The sequence below is a fragment of the Misgurnus anguillicaudatus genome, chromosome 5 (assembly GCF_027580225.2).
Source record: "Misgurnus anguillicaudatus chromosome 5, ASM2758022v2, whole genome shotgun sequence".
Taxonomy (NCBI): domain Eukaryota; kingdom Metazoa; phylum Chordata; class Actinopteri; order Cypriniformes; family Cobitidae; genus Misgurnus; species Misgurnus anguillicaudatus.
In genome coordinates, this window is record NC_073341.2 from 23114478 (window position 1) to 23131353 (window position 16876).

Below are 16876 nucleotides of genomic sequence, written 5' to 3' on the forward strand. Positions count from 1 at the left end.
TAATGCAAACTTAGATCTTAAATCATGACAGTCATCATGTATGAATCATTTTTTGCCATGTTTGGCTTGACCCCGGTATCGCTGCTTGCAGCTATATTTATTAGGGGTCAAGCCCCGAAGGGGCGTAGAACCCTATTGTTATTGTTAGTTTTCTTATTATTATTATTATTATTTTTCTTCCTCGTTCTTCCGCCGAAAGTCAATGGCAGCCCATAGAACCGTACATAGGAAAGTTATGAAATTTGGCACACATGTAGAGGACAGTCTCAGAAGTTACTATAGCAACATTGGTGTGTCTGACTCAAACCCTCTAGCGCCACCAACAGTCCAAAAATCCACTTATGTTCATGCTCACAACTTCTGACCCGTGAGTCCTAGAAACTAAATTCTTGTTTCCTCTGAATCCTTGGCTCATGTTGATTCAAATGCACACATTGATGTCATTTGTGTCATGCACATCTTTCCGCCATTTTGAATTTTCCGTAAAACCTACTTTTTCGAACTCCTCCTAGACCATTTGTCCGATTTGCATGTCCTTTGGTATGTAGCATCTAGAGACACCCCAGACAAAAAGTTATCAAAAGCTTTTTGATAGACCAATGCGTTCTCATATAAATTGACAACATATATGGCAACGAGCACGCCAAAACGGACGTGAGGCTGTATCTTCACAAAACTTTATTGTATCGACACGAAACTTGGTATATGTCATTACAGTCATGACCTGAGGGTGCCTGCAACGTTTCGTCACAGTGCCACCTAGTGGTCACGAGATTCGAAAAATGCTTATTTTCGCTTATAACTACTTCAAACTTGAGTCTAAAATCATGAAGGTGGTCTTGTTAGATTCCTTGAGGCATGCCGAGTCAAACGATACCAAACGGTTTTCAGTCGGCCATTTTGGGTGTCGGCCATTTTGAATTTTCTCATTAAGTTCAGTATTTCACAAACAGAATGGCGTATCGCTACGAAATTTGGCATGGTTCATCAGTGACATGTTCTGAGCGCACCTATAAATCTTTAGGACGGCGCCACCTAGTGGTCAGGATATGTAAATAAATTGTTTAAAATCTTTATTTCATTTGATTAAATTGCCACTATGACATAAGACTTCACTCTACTGATTCCTTGGCTCATGCTGAGTCCGACTGTACCAAATATGTCTGAGTCAAACCTACTTCCTGTCGGCCATTTTGAATTATATTGAAGACCTACTTTTTCGAACTCCTCCTAGAGCGCTTTTTTGATTGGCTTGAATTTTATTAGGCATCATCTAGAGACACTCTAGACAAAAAGTTATCAAAAGCTTTTCCGTAGACCTATCCGTTGTCGTATCACGCATCAAAGAATGCGAGGGCGAGCACGCCAAAATGTGTTTGAGCCTGTATCTTCGCAAAACTTTTGCGTATTAATATGAGACTTGGTATATGTCATAACAGTGATGACCTGAGGGTGCATGCACCATTTCCTCACACTGCCCCCTACTGGTCACGAGATATAAAAAATTTCTATTTTTGCTTATAACTACTGCAAACTTGAATGTAAAATTATGAGACTGGTGTTGTTAGAGTTCGTGAGGCATGCCGAGTCAAACGATACCAAATGGTTTTTGGTCGGCCATTTTGTGTGTCGGCCATTTTGATTTTTCTTTAAGTTCAAGTATTTCAGAAACGCAATTGCGTATTGTTATGAAACTTGGTATGGTTCATCAGCAACATGTTCTGGGAGGACTTGTAAACTTTCCGATGCCCCCTAGTGGTCAAGAGATTTGAAGCTATATCTCTGCATCTCTTTATCGTATTTACACCAAATTTGGTGGGTGTCATCACAATCAAGACCTGAGTCACAATTTATTTTTTGGTCAGTGCCCCCTAGTGGTCAAGTCATTTAAGGCTATATCTCTGCATCTCTTTATTGTATTTACACCAAATTTGGTGGGTGTCATCACAATCAAGACCTAAGTCACAATTTATTTTTTGGTCAGTGCCCCCTAGTGGTCAAGTCATTTAAGGCTATATCTCCATATTGCTTTATTGTATTTACACTAAATTTGTTATGTGTCATCACAGTCATGACCTGAGGCACCATCTATACTTTCGGCACAGTGCCACCTAGTGGTCTCAAGATACGAAAAAATTGCTTTTTTTCATAAAACTAATGCAAACTTAGATCTTAAATCATGACAGTCATCACGTATGAATCATTTTTTTGCCATGTTTGGCTTGACCCCGGTATCGCTGCTTGCAGCTATATTTAGGGGTCAAGCCCCGAAGGGGCGTAGAACCCTATTGTTATTGTTAGTTTTCTTATTATTATTATTATTATTATTTTTCTTCCTCGTTCTTCCGCCGAAAGTCAATGGCAGCCCATAGAACCATGCATAGGAAAGTTATGAAATTTGGCACACATGTAGAGGACAGTCTCAGAAGTTACTATAGCAACTTTGGTGTGTCTGACTCAAACCCTCTAGCGCCACCAACAGTCCAAAAATCCACTTATGTTCATGCTCATAACTTCTGACCCATGAGTCCTAGAAACTAAATTCTTGTTTCCTCTGAATCCTTTGCTCATGATGATTCAAATGCACACATTGATGTCATTTGTGTCATGCACATCTTTCCGCCATTTTGAATTTTCCGTAAAACCTACTTTTTCGAACTCCTCCTAGAGCGTTTGTCCGATTTGCATGTCCTTTGGTATCTAGCATCTAGAGACACCCATGACAAAAAGTTATCAAAAGCTTTTTGATAGACCAATGCGTTCTCGTATACCGTGACAACATATACGGCGGCGAGCACGCAAAAACGGACGTGAGGCCGTATCTTCGCAACACTTTGGTGTATCGACACGAAACTTGGTATATGTCATTACAGTCTTGACCTGAGGGTGCCTGCAACGTTTCGTCACAGCGCCACCTAGTGGTCACGAGATTCAAAAAATGCTTATTTTCGCTTATAACTACTTCAAACTTGAGTCTAAAATCATGAAGGTGGTCTTGTTTGATTCCTTGAGGCATGCCGAGTCAAACGATACCAAACGGTTTTCGGTCGGCCATTTTGGGTGTCGGCCATTTTGAATTTTCTCATTAAGTTCAGTATTTCACAAACAGAAAGGCGTATCGCTACGAAATTTGGCATGGTTCATCAGTGACATGTTCTGAGCGCACCTATAAATCTTTAGGACGGCGCCACCTAGTGGTCAGGATATGTAAAAAAATTTTTTTAAATCTTTCTTTATATCATTTGATTAAATTGCCACTATGACAAAAGACTTCACTCTATTGATTCCTTGGCTCATGCTGAGTCCGACTGTACCAAATATGTCTGAGTCAAACCTACTTCCTGTCGGCCATTTTGAATTATATTGAACACCTACTTTTTCGAACTCCTCCTACAGCGCTTGTGTGATTGGCTTGATTTTTGGTATGCATCATCTAGAGACACTCTAGACAAAAAGTTATCAAAAGATTTTCGGTAGACCTATCCGTTGTTGTATAACGCATCAAAGAATGCGAGTGCGAGCACGCCAAAATGTGTTTGAGCCTGTATCTTCGCAAAACTTTTGCGTATTAATATGAGACTTGCTATATGTCATTACAGTGATGACCTGAGGGTGCATGCACCATTTCGTCACACTGCCCCCTACTGGTCACGAGATATAAAAAATGTCTATTTTTGCTTATAACTACTGCAAATTTGAATGTAAAATTATGAGACTAGTCTTGTTAGATTTCGTGAGGCATGGCGAGTCAAACGATACCAAATGGTTTTTGGTCGGCCATTTTGTGTGTCGGCCATTTTGAATTTTTCTTTGAGTTCAAGTATTTCAGAAACGCAATTGCGTATTGTTATGAAACTTGGTATGGTTCATCAGCAACATGTTCTGGGAGGACTTGTAAACTTTCCGGTGCCCCCTAGTGGTCAAGAGATTTGAAGCTATATCTCTGCATCTCTTTATCGTATTTACACCAAATTTGGTGGGTTTCATCACAATCAAGACCTGAGTCACAATTTATTTTTTGGTCAGTGCCCCCTAGTGGTCAAGTCATTTAAGGCTATATCTCCGTATCGCTTTATCGTATTTACACTAAATTTGGTATGTGTCATCACAGTCATGACCTGAGGCACTATCTATTCTTTCGGCACAGTGCCACCTAGTGGTCTCAAGATACAAAAAATTGCTTTTTTTACATAAAACTAATGCAAACTTAGATCTTAAATCATGACAGTCCTCACGTATGAATCATTATTTGCCATGTTTGGCTTGACCCCGGTATCGCTGCTTGCAGCTATATTTATTATTTATCTTCCTCGTTCTTCCGCCGAAAGTCAATGGCAGCCCATAGAACCGTACATAGGAAAGTTATGAAATTTGGCACACATGTAGAGGACAGTCTCAGAAGTTACTATAGCAAAATTGGTGTGTCTGACCCAAACCCTCTAGCGCCACCAACAGTCCAAAAATCCAATTATGTTCATGCTCATAACTTCTGACCCATGAGTCCTAGAAACTAAATTCTTGTTTCCTCTGAATCCTTGCCTCATGATGATTCAAATGCACACATTGATGTCATTTGTGTCATGCACATCTTTCCGCCATTTTGAATTTTCGTAAAACCTACTTTTTCGAACTCCTCCTAGACCGTTTGTCCGATTTGCATGTCCTTTGGTATGTAGCATCTAGAGACATCCAAGACAAAATGTTATCAAAAGCTTTTTGATAGACCAATGCGTTCTCGTATACAGTGACAACATACAAGGCGGCGAGCACGCCAAAACAGACGTGAGGCCGTATCTTCGCAAAACTTTATTGTATCGACATGAAACTTGGTATATGTCATTACAGTCATGACCTGAGGGTGCCTGCAACGTTTCGTCACAGCGCCACCTAGTGGTCACGAGATTCGAAAAATGCCTATTTTCGCTTATAACTACTTAAAACTTAAGTCTAAAATCATGAAGGTGGTCTTGTTAGATTCCTTGAGGCATGCCAAGTCAAACGATACCAAACGGTTTTCGGTCGGCCATTTTGGGTGTCGGCCATTTTGAATTTTCTCATTAAGTTCAGTATTTCACAAACAGATTGGCGTATCGCTACGAAATTTGTCATGGTTCATCAGTGACATGTTCTGAGCGCACCTATAAATCTTTAGGACGGCGCCACCTAGTGGTCAGGATATGTAAATAAATTGTTTAATATCTTTATATCATTTGATTAAATTGCCACACTGACATAAGACTTCACTCTATTGATTCCTTGGCTCATGTTGAGTCTGACTGTACCAAATATGTCCGAGTCAAACCTACTTCCTGTCGGCCATTTTGAATTATATTGAACACCTACTTTTTCGAACTCCTCCTAGAGCGCTCGTGTGATTGGCTTGATTTTTGGTATGCATCATCTAGAGACACTCTAGACAAAAAGTTATCAAAAGCTTTTCGGTAGACCTATCCGTTGTCGTATAACGCATCAAAGAATGCGAGGGCGAGCACGCCAAAATGTGTTTGAGCCTGTATCTTCGCAAAACGTTTGCGTATTAATATGAGATTTGGTATATGTCATAACAGTGATGACTTGAGGGTACATGCACCATTTCGTCACACTGCCCCCTACTGGTCACGAGATATAAAAAATGTCTATTTTTGCTTATAACTACTCCAAACTTGAATGTAAAATTATGAGACTGGTCTTGTTAGTTTTCGTGAGGCATGCCGAGTCAAACGATACCACAGGGTTTTTGGTCGGCCATTTTGTGTGTCGGCCATTTTGAATTTTTTCTTTAAGTTCAAGTATTTCATAAACGCAATTGCGTATTGTTATGAAACTAGGTATGGTTCATCAGCAACATGTTCTGAGAGGGCTTGTAAACTTTTCGGCGCCCCCTAGTGGTCAAGAAATTTGAAGCTATATCTCTGCATCTCTTTATCGTATATACACCAAATTTGGTGGGTGTCATCACAATCAAGACCTGAGTCACAATTTATTGTTTGGTCAGTGCCCCCTAGTGGTCAAGTTTTTAAGGCTATATCTCTGTATCGCTTTATCGTATTTACACTAAATTTGGTATGTGTCATCACAGTCATGACCTGAAGCACCATCTATTGTTTCGGCACAGCGCCACCTAGTGGTCTCAAGATACGAAAAAATTGCTATTTTTTTCATAAAACTAATGCAAACTTAGATCTTAAATCATGACAGTCATCATGTATGAATCATTTTTTGCCATGTTTGGCTTGACCCCGGTATCGCTGCTTGCAGCTATATTTTCATTTATTACTTTAAACCAAATCTTCTAGGTCGGACCAACTCCATGACCAACGGCTGCCTCAAGTCGCCCATGGCCAATGGAAGCTTCACCTTCGACGGTCACATGCGCAGTGATGGCCAGGTCTACCACACCGTCCACAAAGACTCGGGTCTCTACAAAGACCTCCTACACAAGATCCACTTGGGCCGCCTAGAGGACGAACGCAGCAGTTCGCGCACCGACAACAGTTACCGTCACCTCCGCCGCAACAACAGCTACACGTGCTACACGGCCGCCATCTGTGGCATGCCAATGCAGCCCCTGTTGCGGTCGGAGTCCAACGCCCCTCCACCAGAGGACAGCGAGAAGCTGGTGGGCGACACTGTGTTCTATTCGAAGAAGCGCCTGCGTTATGACAGCTACTCCAGCTACTGTAACGCGGTTGCGGAGGCTGAGATTGAAGCCGAGGAGGGCGATGTGGATGTCAATTTGGCAGCGGATAAAAGGGAGCCCCATGTGCCTGCTGATATGCCACTGGAGGATTGCGTTGACGAGGATAAGGATGAGAAGGACAAGCCTCAGGTCTTCCTGCTCTTTCACTTCCTGCAGATCCTCACAGCCTGTTTCGGATCGTTTGCGCATGGTGGGAATGATGTCAGGTATGCCACTTTGCAAAATATTGACCAAATATTTACATAGAGATGGAATATTTGATTTGCTTAGATGTTAAAGCCAAAAAAAGCTGATGCTAAAGCTAAGAGAGCAGCATCAAACTGATTTTTTAAAATCAAACTCATTCTTTTGAATCAAATAGATTTTTTCTTTTTCAGAAGAAGTAATAGTATAAGTCTATCTGTCAGGGTTGTAGACCATATGCCTTTGAAAAAAAGTTTTATAATTAGCCAGTTTAGAATAAAACCCTAAATGTCTTTGCTGTAGGAGCGAAGAATTTCTCTCGCATTCCACAGCATTAATATCTTCTGAGAACAAACCTTCATTTCTGTTCTGTGCCACAGATCTACGTCAGTTCTCGGCTCATGATTTAGCACACTTTCACACTATTAAGGCCTTTTGGCTGCAACTGCTTAATGTCTAAATGGATTCAATTATTTTAAAATTGTTTTTATGGGGGACATTTGATTGAGAATATTTGTTACTATAAATTATTAAGGCATAAAACTGTAATTGTGATTATTTGTCTGAGCAGTGGCTTTCACCCTTGTACCATCCCAGAAGTCTTTAAACACAAACAAATCATTTTGTATTAAAGGTGCAATGTGTAACTTTTAGAAGGATCTCTTGATCTCTTTATAAGGATATATATATAAATTTTTTAATACATAACTATATTTTCAGTGGTGTATTAAGACCTTACATAATGAACTGTATTGTTTTTATTACCTTAGAATGAGGTAATATCTACATTCACCGCGGGCCTCCTTATATGGAAGTTGCCATTTTGCGCCGCCATGTTTCTACAGTAGCCCTAAATGGACAAACTGTGATCGTTTTTTGTCACTACGTTGTTTCAGACAATGACATTTTTTTCCTGTGGCTGCAACCATAGCTTCACTATGCGTTTCGAAAGCTTAATTTTTTCCCCAAACCAGTTCCAGATAGGAGTTTTACTTCTCCAAACATGTTCTTAGGCCAGAAAGAAATATGATTGGTTCACAAAAATGACCAATGAAAGTGCTCGTTGGTGTTTTAAGCCCTCAACGGAGCCTTCAAGGCAGCTTCTGCAGTGAAGCAGTTCAAGCTCACTGTTGGTCAGGTGAGTAGCGCAGATATGGTTAGATAGGAATGTGACTGTTTTTGAATTCAGCTCGAAATGTTTTGAGCGTTTAAGTTACGCGTTTCCGTGTTTTCACGTGTCCGTGGCACGATTTTATTTTTCGTGCCAGTTTCACGTATTGGCTACTCAATTGTTTTTCCTTTTTTTCAAACCATTGTCGCTTGGGATTGGGGTTAGATTTGTGGTTTTCGTCTGATTTTTAAACAGTTTTCGCGCGAGGATAGAAGTTTGGTTAGGATGTCATTTTAAGCATTGGTTTATACATTTATTCGTCAGATTTTTTTACTGTTTTCGCTTGGGGTTGGGGTCAAAGTTGGGTTTGGGTTAGGATGTCATTTTATGTAACAGAAAGTCGTTCTTACCCCAATCCCAAGCGACAATGGTAAGAAAATAGGAAAAACAACTGAGTAACCAATACGTGAAACTGGCACAAAAAAAGTAAGTCGTGCCACAGACACGTGAAAACGTGGAAACACGTAACTTAAACGCTCGAATCATTTCGAGCTGAATTCAAATACAGTCACATTCGTGTCTACCCATATCTGTGCTACTCACCTGACCAACGGTGAGCTCGAACTGCAGAAGCTGCCTTGAAGGCTCCGTTGAGGGCTTAAAACACCAACGAGCACTTTCATTGGTCGTTTTTGTGAACCAATCATATTTCTTTCTGCCCTAAGAACATGTTTGTGACACATGCGTGTCTGATATTTTTGGTTTTGGTTTTAAACATGCTTTATGTTAAAAGAGTTAAGAGAGATAAAGTTCAGGAACTGATTGATGTTAAAGAGTGACTCGAAAACGATCTTATGTGGATCACATGCCACATATATATTTATCATTAAAATAATCTGAAAAACTTTTGTCTGTTTCCAGTAATGCCATTGGTCCTTTGGTGGCCCTGTGGATGATCTACTCTCAAGGTGGAGTGATGCAGGAAGCAGCCACACCTGTCTGGCTGCTGTTGTACGGTGGCATAGGAATCTGCGCTGGACTGTGGGTTTGGGGTCGACGTGTCATTCAAACAATGGGCAAAGACCTCACGCCCATCACTCCCTCAAGGTGAGATCAGCATGTGGACGGAAAGCATGACTAATCTTTGCATGGGGAGAGAGGGCTTTGTGCTGCTGTTGCATGCAGATGTGATGATTAATAAATCACTATGATTCGGAGATGAGTGGCCCCCTATGGTAAACCCGTGTCCAAAACTCACCATTTACATGTTTTATTTATATTGTTTGACACTACGAACGTCTTTAAAGTGTAGGAATCAAGTAGAAAAATTTGGGTTAGGTTGTGGCCATTTATAGTATACACTTGGGTCCAAAAGAATATGTAAAGGTTTAATTGAAAAATTAAACATGCATTTCAAAATTTCTTAATATTTTGTGTTCACTTTAATGGCTTGTTTTAATGAAGGCAAGAAAAGCTTAACATGGTCTAAGTCTACCAAGTCTACCTACAAATGGTGCAAAATAAGTTACATTTGTATAACTCTTAAAGTCTTCCTGTTTGTTTCTAGGTTTTATTTAATTTATCAAATAAATTAAACTTTAAATTTAACCCAAATTTTTTGTGTTGCATAAAACGTCGACTGAACTGAAATTGTTACGCTTGGTCCTAAACAAGTCTGCCCTTGAGGTGTAATAGTAGACTACAGAATTGGAGCATGTGCTTTGCCAGCAGGGTCCAAACAGTTTATCTGATATTGAAATCTTTCTAGATTAGTTCTGTATTGAATCGGCTTTTCCCTTTTGGGTACTTGCCCTCAATCCCTCTTTGTGTTGGCACGGCAAATCATGTTAAACATCACAGCAAAATGACCGTAAAGGTGGTTTAAAGAGACCAGTCACTATTTTCACCCTCTACCCAGAACTGCTAAATTTAGCAAGACACTTGTGCACATGGCCTCTGCAACCTTGCGTTCTCTTAGTAACGGGACAAACTGTCAAAAACAAATGAGCTTGAGGTAATCGTCAGAACAAAAGCCTTTTATGTGACCCCCAAACAGAAACCTCAGCGGCAATGCCCAAGCATGCAAGCGACTACTAGAAACACCTTAGCAAATAGATGGCAACAGTTTGGCTCTGTAAATTTTGTCATTTCTCAAAACGTGTGGTTTACCATTGGAGGTCACTCATCAATCCTGCATGTTTTGACAATCCAGTCCAAATGAAGGTAGTGAAGTGACTGTGGATCAGGTGGCAATGTTCCCAGGCCCATGATGAATTCACATACTTCACAAAAATAACAATCAACATGACCTCAGCATGTCAGGTTGGTCGTTGGGTTTGACGTTTGTTGACAGGAAAAGTTTTTTTTTAACCCAGCAATATTTACCTCCATGCACTCCCACCTTATTGGCAGACTGCTGTTTAGTGATGGGTTTATACGAGTGGATGGTTTGTGTATGTTTGTGTGTCTTGCTTAGATATTAGCCAGACTTCAGAAAACATTTTTAGTTGGTCTTGTTAGCAGACCAGTTTGATAAGCAGCTAAATTATACCTTTACCAATTTGGCCAGGTTGGGAGACCACTTCGAACCAACGTAGTCTAGCAACCAACTTAGGATAATTAATGAATGAAGTGTTGCTAGTTAGAGAAAAAATTTAAATGTGAAACCTAAATATGAAATCTTACTATATGAATGTTTGTCTAAGGATGACGCAATACATTTATGGCACTAATGTTTTTATTTAGAGATAAGGATTTTAGGACTTATATTGTTATTATATTCATTGGTACAATATGTTCTCTGTTTGTGCGTGTATGTGCCTGTTGCGTGTGTTGACACCACATGACGTCTATTAGTTTAAGACTTTCAGTACAACTATATTCACCTGCTGTTTCCCATCTTCATGCATGTACATGTTTCTTTCCTGTGATGCTTTATCACTTTCTCACGTGCACACCTTGCACATTAAATAGGCAAGAATTCACAGTATAAACCTGTCAAACCCTGTCTTCCTGTTATTGCATCACCTTGATCTCCTCATGGAGTTTTCCCACCTCGTTTGCATGTTTGGAGTTTTTGCATGCATTGCCTCCGCCCTACCCGCATGCTTTCCGAGTCTGGCGGCCTCTCTCGGCGGCATGCATTGTCATTACAGGTGCAATTTCAGGTGTGACTGTATAAAGTTGTGTTCTGTTGCCCTTCCCGCAGTGGATTCACTATCGAGCTGGCCTCAGCACTCACTGTTGTTTTGGCGTCTAATATCGGACTTCCAATCAGTACTACACACTGCAAGGTAAAGTTCGGGTCAGACATCATCTGGCCCCCTCAGGTTACTGTGTGCACAACAGGGAAGAGGAGGGAACTGTCTGTTCTTATAGAGACTAAGGACTTGTGCTGTCAAATTTAACTCTCTCCATTTGATGTAATTGCATTTGACAAAGAACACCATGAATGAAGAGAACACTTGGCACTTTCCACAAATAAGGTACAAATTGGTATCATTGGGCTCCTTTATGCTGTGTCTACTTTGTTCCATCCAGTTTTTCGTGGCAGAGATCTGTGCAACGCATAGAAAGCATTTTGATTGTGCTATTATTGCTGGCAAAATAAACAAATCAGAATTTTGTATATATTGTGCGAAGTGGTCACTGCATTTGTTATCAGTCACGGAAAGCAAAAACATTGATAATCGGTACACAGATTTTATATTCTGTTTTTGTAATAAATGCAAAATACAATATATATATATATATATATATGTTTTATTAATAATTTTATTATTTTATTAAAATATAAATATATTAGTCAGGATTTTTTTTTTTAATAATTTGCATTACCTAATTATTCTTTTTACTTCACCCTTGGACATTTCGGCATGTCACAACCTGCACATCTGTGCACTAGTGCCTTTTAAAATATTATATAATAAAATAAAAAATAGCTAAAAATGTTTTAAATAAAACTTAGTCCCATTAAGTTAAGGTTATTATATTTGTCAAATAAAGATTTTTATTTATGGTTAATATTTTAAAATATAATTTACACTTAAATTTTGCTACTTTGTTTACTTATTGTTTTCTAAGTAAGGGATATTGTATAGGCAGCAGGTTGTTATCTCAGAAATAAGCCCCGATCGTTTGATCAGGACCCGATGCAAAGCAGGAGGGTCTTGCATCACACTGAACAGGCTTATTTTGCGATAACTACCTGCTACCTGTACATTATCCCACTTATTTCACGGCTATTTACCTCATAAGTAAGGTAAGGAACGTTAAATATTGATTTGAAATATTTTATTTGCTCATTTTTAACAAATGCAGACCTATCGCGAGTAAAACATGTCATATGTTATTAAAAGACATATTTATATAAAATTTTTGTGTAATATTCAACTTTACATCAAAATGATTTGTAGCATCCGGGTTGCCATGTGTTATTAGTTTTAGGTGTTTGTTATCTGGGAATAACATACCTTGGAATGTCGCAACTGACCAATCAGAATCAAGCATTTTACAGTGCTGTGTAATAGATATTTATATGACCCTTGCTGTATTTATTTATTATTATTATTATTTTAAATCAATAAGGGCCATACAATATTTACATTGCTTTTGCATTTTTGCGACTCGCTGTTATCCAAAGCGACTTAAAGGGACAATAAGTAGGATTTTTCCCCATCTAGTGGTGAAATTGTATTTTGCATTCAAACGAATAGTGCTCTCTAGCGCCTCGCTTTTCCAAATGCGTGTTGCATCTACGGTAGCCGTTACGTACTCACTGATCTTCTTGTGCGTTTCAGCTGGTTCACGTGTTCTGAACGAAAACGCGTTGCGGTAGGCTAATGCTTTTTGTCCCTCTCTGCTATTATAGTTTTTCAATATGGCGAAATGACAAGGAAGCCTTCTAGGACTTATAAAGAAAACTTAGATCATCGGCAGAGGTAATAATTTGACACCAATGAGGACATATTTATGAATAAAGACATTGATTTTGACTAATAAAATACTTAAAGAAACACTAAAGAGTTTTTTACCTTAAAATAATGTTTTCAAAAAAGTTTCAGTCGTTCATCCACCCGAAACAGGGTGAACGGCACTTTCACATTCGCTTTGCAGCCCTTTATCGGCCAAAACGTCGTTTCCAACCGTCTGGTCGCGGTCCTGTAGTTCGAGTGAAAACTACAAAAACTTGCTTTACGGCAGACCTACAATCCAATCAGAGCCAGCTTTGCTGCAGTAGGCTAAATTATTTACAATTCCGCTTCCAACCTGTAGGGGGAGCAAAGAGCAAAAACTCTTTAGTGTTGCTTTAAGAAACTACACATTGTCCATTTAAAGTGCATTCAAGATATCAGTATGTGTATTTCCTGGGAATCAAACCCATGACCTTTTGTGCTGTTAACGCAATGCCCCACTAATTGAGCTACAAAAACAAATTTTGATTTTGAGTTGCTAATACTGTTTGTGGAAAGTGCCTAGTTTTATTTAATGTATTGCTGATAGAATGACATTTCGGTAAATAAAAGACAAAAGTTTTGCATGTATTTATTTGCATCCTTGATTTTCTGGTCTCAGCCATCCAGTTTCTGATGTCATTGGCCTAAGCGCTGTTTCCACTGATAATAAATCAGCATTATTGCATGCTGATGTCAATGCCGGGACAATGAAACCACTCATTAAGGCAAACACAGCACACTCAACCCCCTTTAGAAATGAAGACAAGTGTTCCCTCCTCTTCTCCATGACTTGGTGCATACATAATAAACGCACAATCTTCTCTCCACAGATTTGTGTATAAGTGGTTCTTCACTACACTACCTCTTCTTAAACCTCTCCTCATCCTCTCATAGCGTGTTTGCTGTGTATTTGTCCGTGCATCGGCTCGGGTCACTGGTGTCTTGCTCCGTGTGTGTGTATCTCACATGTTTATCACGTGTTTGTCTATGTCGTTGTGTTTTCACAGTGGATTTTGTATTGAAGTAATGAGCGCTCTATCAGTGCTTATTGCCTCAAATGTGGGCATTCCTATAAGCTCCACCCACTGCAAGGTATTGGTATAGATATTTGGTAGTGCTTAGCTCCGCCCCCATGGCTTCACTAGAATCGCAGAACATTCAATCAGTGCTCACCTCTGCAGACATGTAACTCTGATTTAATTCATCATAATTCATAATTTAATTCTTGTTTTGATGATCAGTAATTTTAAATCAAAAGCCGTTTACTGGAGCAAATTCTGTTTAGTTTAGTTTAAACATGAGTTAACCATACCATGTAACAAACAACAAGCATCAGGATATTTCATACACTGAAAATAAAAATGGTTCAATAAAAAAAAGTAAGTTACCTGCCGGCTGCCTTAAAATTTTGAGTTCATGCCCTCTAAAAATATTACAAGGCTCCCACGGGTCCTTGAAATCAAAATGAAAGTTTGTGAATCTGGGGGGAAAAATCAAGGCCCTGGAAAGTTTTTGAAAATATACATACATAGATACAGGTCATTGAAAGTGCTTATTTTATGCAAGAAGTTTTCTGGAAAAAATCCATAATATTACATTCTAGACTTTTTAAGCACACGTGCTAAACTGTTCGCTTTAAATGCTTATATCTTCTGTATGCGAATGTTGATTCATACCAAAATGCTTTTTTGCATAGTTGTGTTTGACACATGAAAACATCTCGGGTTACGTATGTAACTGTTGTTCTCTGAGAAGGGAACGAGACGCTGCGTCTCCCTTGCCATACTTCCTGCGTCCCTGTACGCTGTCTTTGGCAATATTTCAGAAAGCGATATACTTCCTGGCTCCCGCTTCAGTCACCCTGTCTTTGTCATTAAGCCTCACCATTGGTTGAATTTGGTATACACATTCAGACGCACTTACCCCTGGAGGCGTCCCCAAAGTGTCACCGCAGTGACGCAGCACGAGTTCCCTCGAAAGGGAACTGTAACAATGTATCTTAAAAGGTAACACAATGTAACCTTGCTCTCACTTGAAATGTGTCCCCATATTCAGTCCTTGAATTTGATGGTTTTGAACCTGGAAAGTCCTTGAAAGGTCCTTGAATTTGAAGTTAACAAGGTGTGGGAACCCTGTATTAGTAGACACAACAAATTTTAAGTTGAATGAACTAAACATTTTTAAGGCAACCAGGTAACTTATTTTTTAATACCAACAAATTGTTTCTACAGTGTAGATCCCTATTTTGGTTTTATCCAATATGCATATAATTATTTTTTCTCAAACTTTCTAGTTTAATATAACATTTATACCTTGTACCTTGCTTGTCACTAAAAACGTACCACATGACATTGTGTTAGGCTGTCCATCCAAAAGTATTATTAACCAATGTCAAAATGGAGGATTCTAGCATCCACACATATAGTTACAAAATCAGTACTTTATTTTTTGAAAATCCCTTTTTAAATCCCTGTAGTGGAAGTGAGCTAACTTCTGTTGTCTTGGTTTGAATAAGGATGTTGGGTCACTTTGTGATAAAAGGGCAATAAAGGGTGTCTGCTCTTTAGACCGATACCTCATCCTATTTCAAAGCCTCCATAAATTCAGATTTATGAAGGCTTCATTTTATTTCCAAAGTCTGAATTGAGATTTTGAGTAAGGGATATGGGCTTCAGTTCAGATGCTTAAAATATTAGTAATGCTATCGCCAGCATGCAATCATGGCTTTTTGTTTCCAAAATAGTATCCATTCAGATGTCATTGATGGATATTTAACATGCAGATTAGTATTAACCAGATATGCAGCCCCTATTGCGTTATATTACAGCAGTGGAGTCACATTTTCATACTGATCTCAGATTTAGCAGATATCTGATACTAATCTAATTGATGCTGATACTAATAAAAGTTTGTTTTTCTTGGAATACATCGATTGGGTTTGTGGCTACAGATCAACTATCCTACTCAATGTCTGTGTAGATGAAGGGGTTTTAATCTTAAAGAAGATAATCAAGTCTTTTATAGAGGAATTGTCCTCTCTGTTGTTGACTTTGGGCTGACTTTTACTCCAGATTTAGCCCCCTGTGACGGGGTCTTCAGTTACACTGACGTTATAAGAACAGCCAGATCCCTCTTGTATCTAGCACAACACCTGTCACCAGCACCCCTGAGTCACACAGCATGTATGGAAATGTTACTCCACCCGCTGCCCTCTTAGGCAGGACATGACTTTGCCTTCAAGCTGTAGTGGGAAATGATTAATGCAGCGGATGATAATGGCTTTGTTAAAACATTGGACAGTAAGCAAAGTACTGACAGTGCTGAGAACCACTTTTTCTCTTTATTTCTGATTTCAGACCTTATGATACTCTGTGCCCCTTGACTGTTTATTACCCACAGATTTTCACAACTAATCAAATCCACTTATACAATTTGTTATTCCAAAGTGTTTGAAACATACAGTAGAGATCCCATGAAATCAAAACTGCAGTCTATTTGGCGTTTGGTCTGGTAATTTTGTGGCCACTTATATGCTAGGTATTTTCTAACCCTGTGCTTTTTGGATGTCTCCTGAATATGGTGCACCTGGCTTAGCTTATTAGCAAGGCTCCAAGATCTGAGTTGGGCGTGTCAAATAAGAAAGTCATCCAAAAATTGTTGGGAGGGCTTCCTTGAAAAGGGTTAGGGAACACTGTGCTAACTTACAAAGTTGGCAAATGGCACGTTCACACTAGACTTTCACAGGCAAAATGATGTATATGGGAAACCAGATATTATATTACGTATTAAGTTGGTTTTTTATTCACACTGTGAATGCGCTTTTAGTGTTGCTTTTGTGAATATTGTACAATAGGATACTGTTATTTCCAGCTTTCTTCAAACCAGAGTGAAACATTTGACACACTTCAAACTAGAGTGAAACATTTG

General features: G+C 39.2%; 1 protein-coding gene across 6 annotated transcripts in view; it reads left to right on the forward strand.

Moving 5' to 3' along the window:
• slc20a2 (solute carrier family 20 member 2) overlaps positions 1-16876 on the forward strand; it is a 45827-nt gene that overhangs the window by 24105 nt on the left and 4846 nt on the right. For 4 of the 6 annotated variants that reach the window (XM_055167992.2, XM_055167989.2, XM_055167991.2 and 1 more), the window contains exons 8-10: positions 6297-6906; positions 8916-9101; positions 11203-11287. In XM_055167992.2, the coding sequence (XP_055023967.1) occupies positions 6297-6906; positions 8916-9101; positions 11203-11287 (881 nt within the window). Of the gene's footprint in view, positions 1-6296; positions 6907-8915; positions 9102-11202; positions 11288-13956; positions 14042-16876 lie in introns of all 6 variants that reach the window. The other 2 variants (XM_055167990.2, XM_055167994.2) reach the window with 2 other exon arrangements.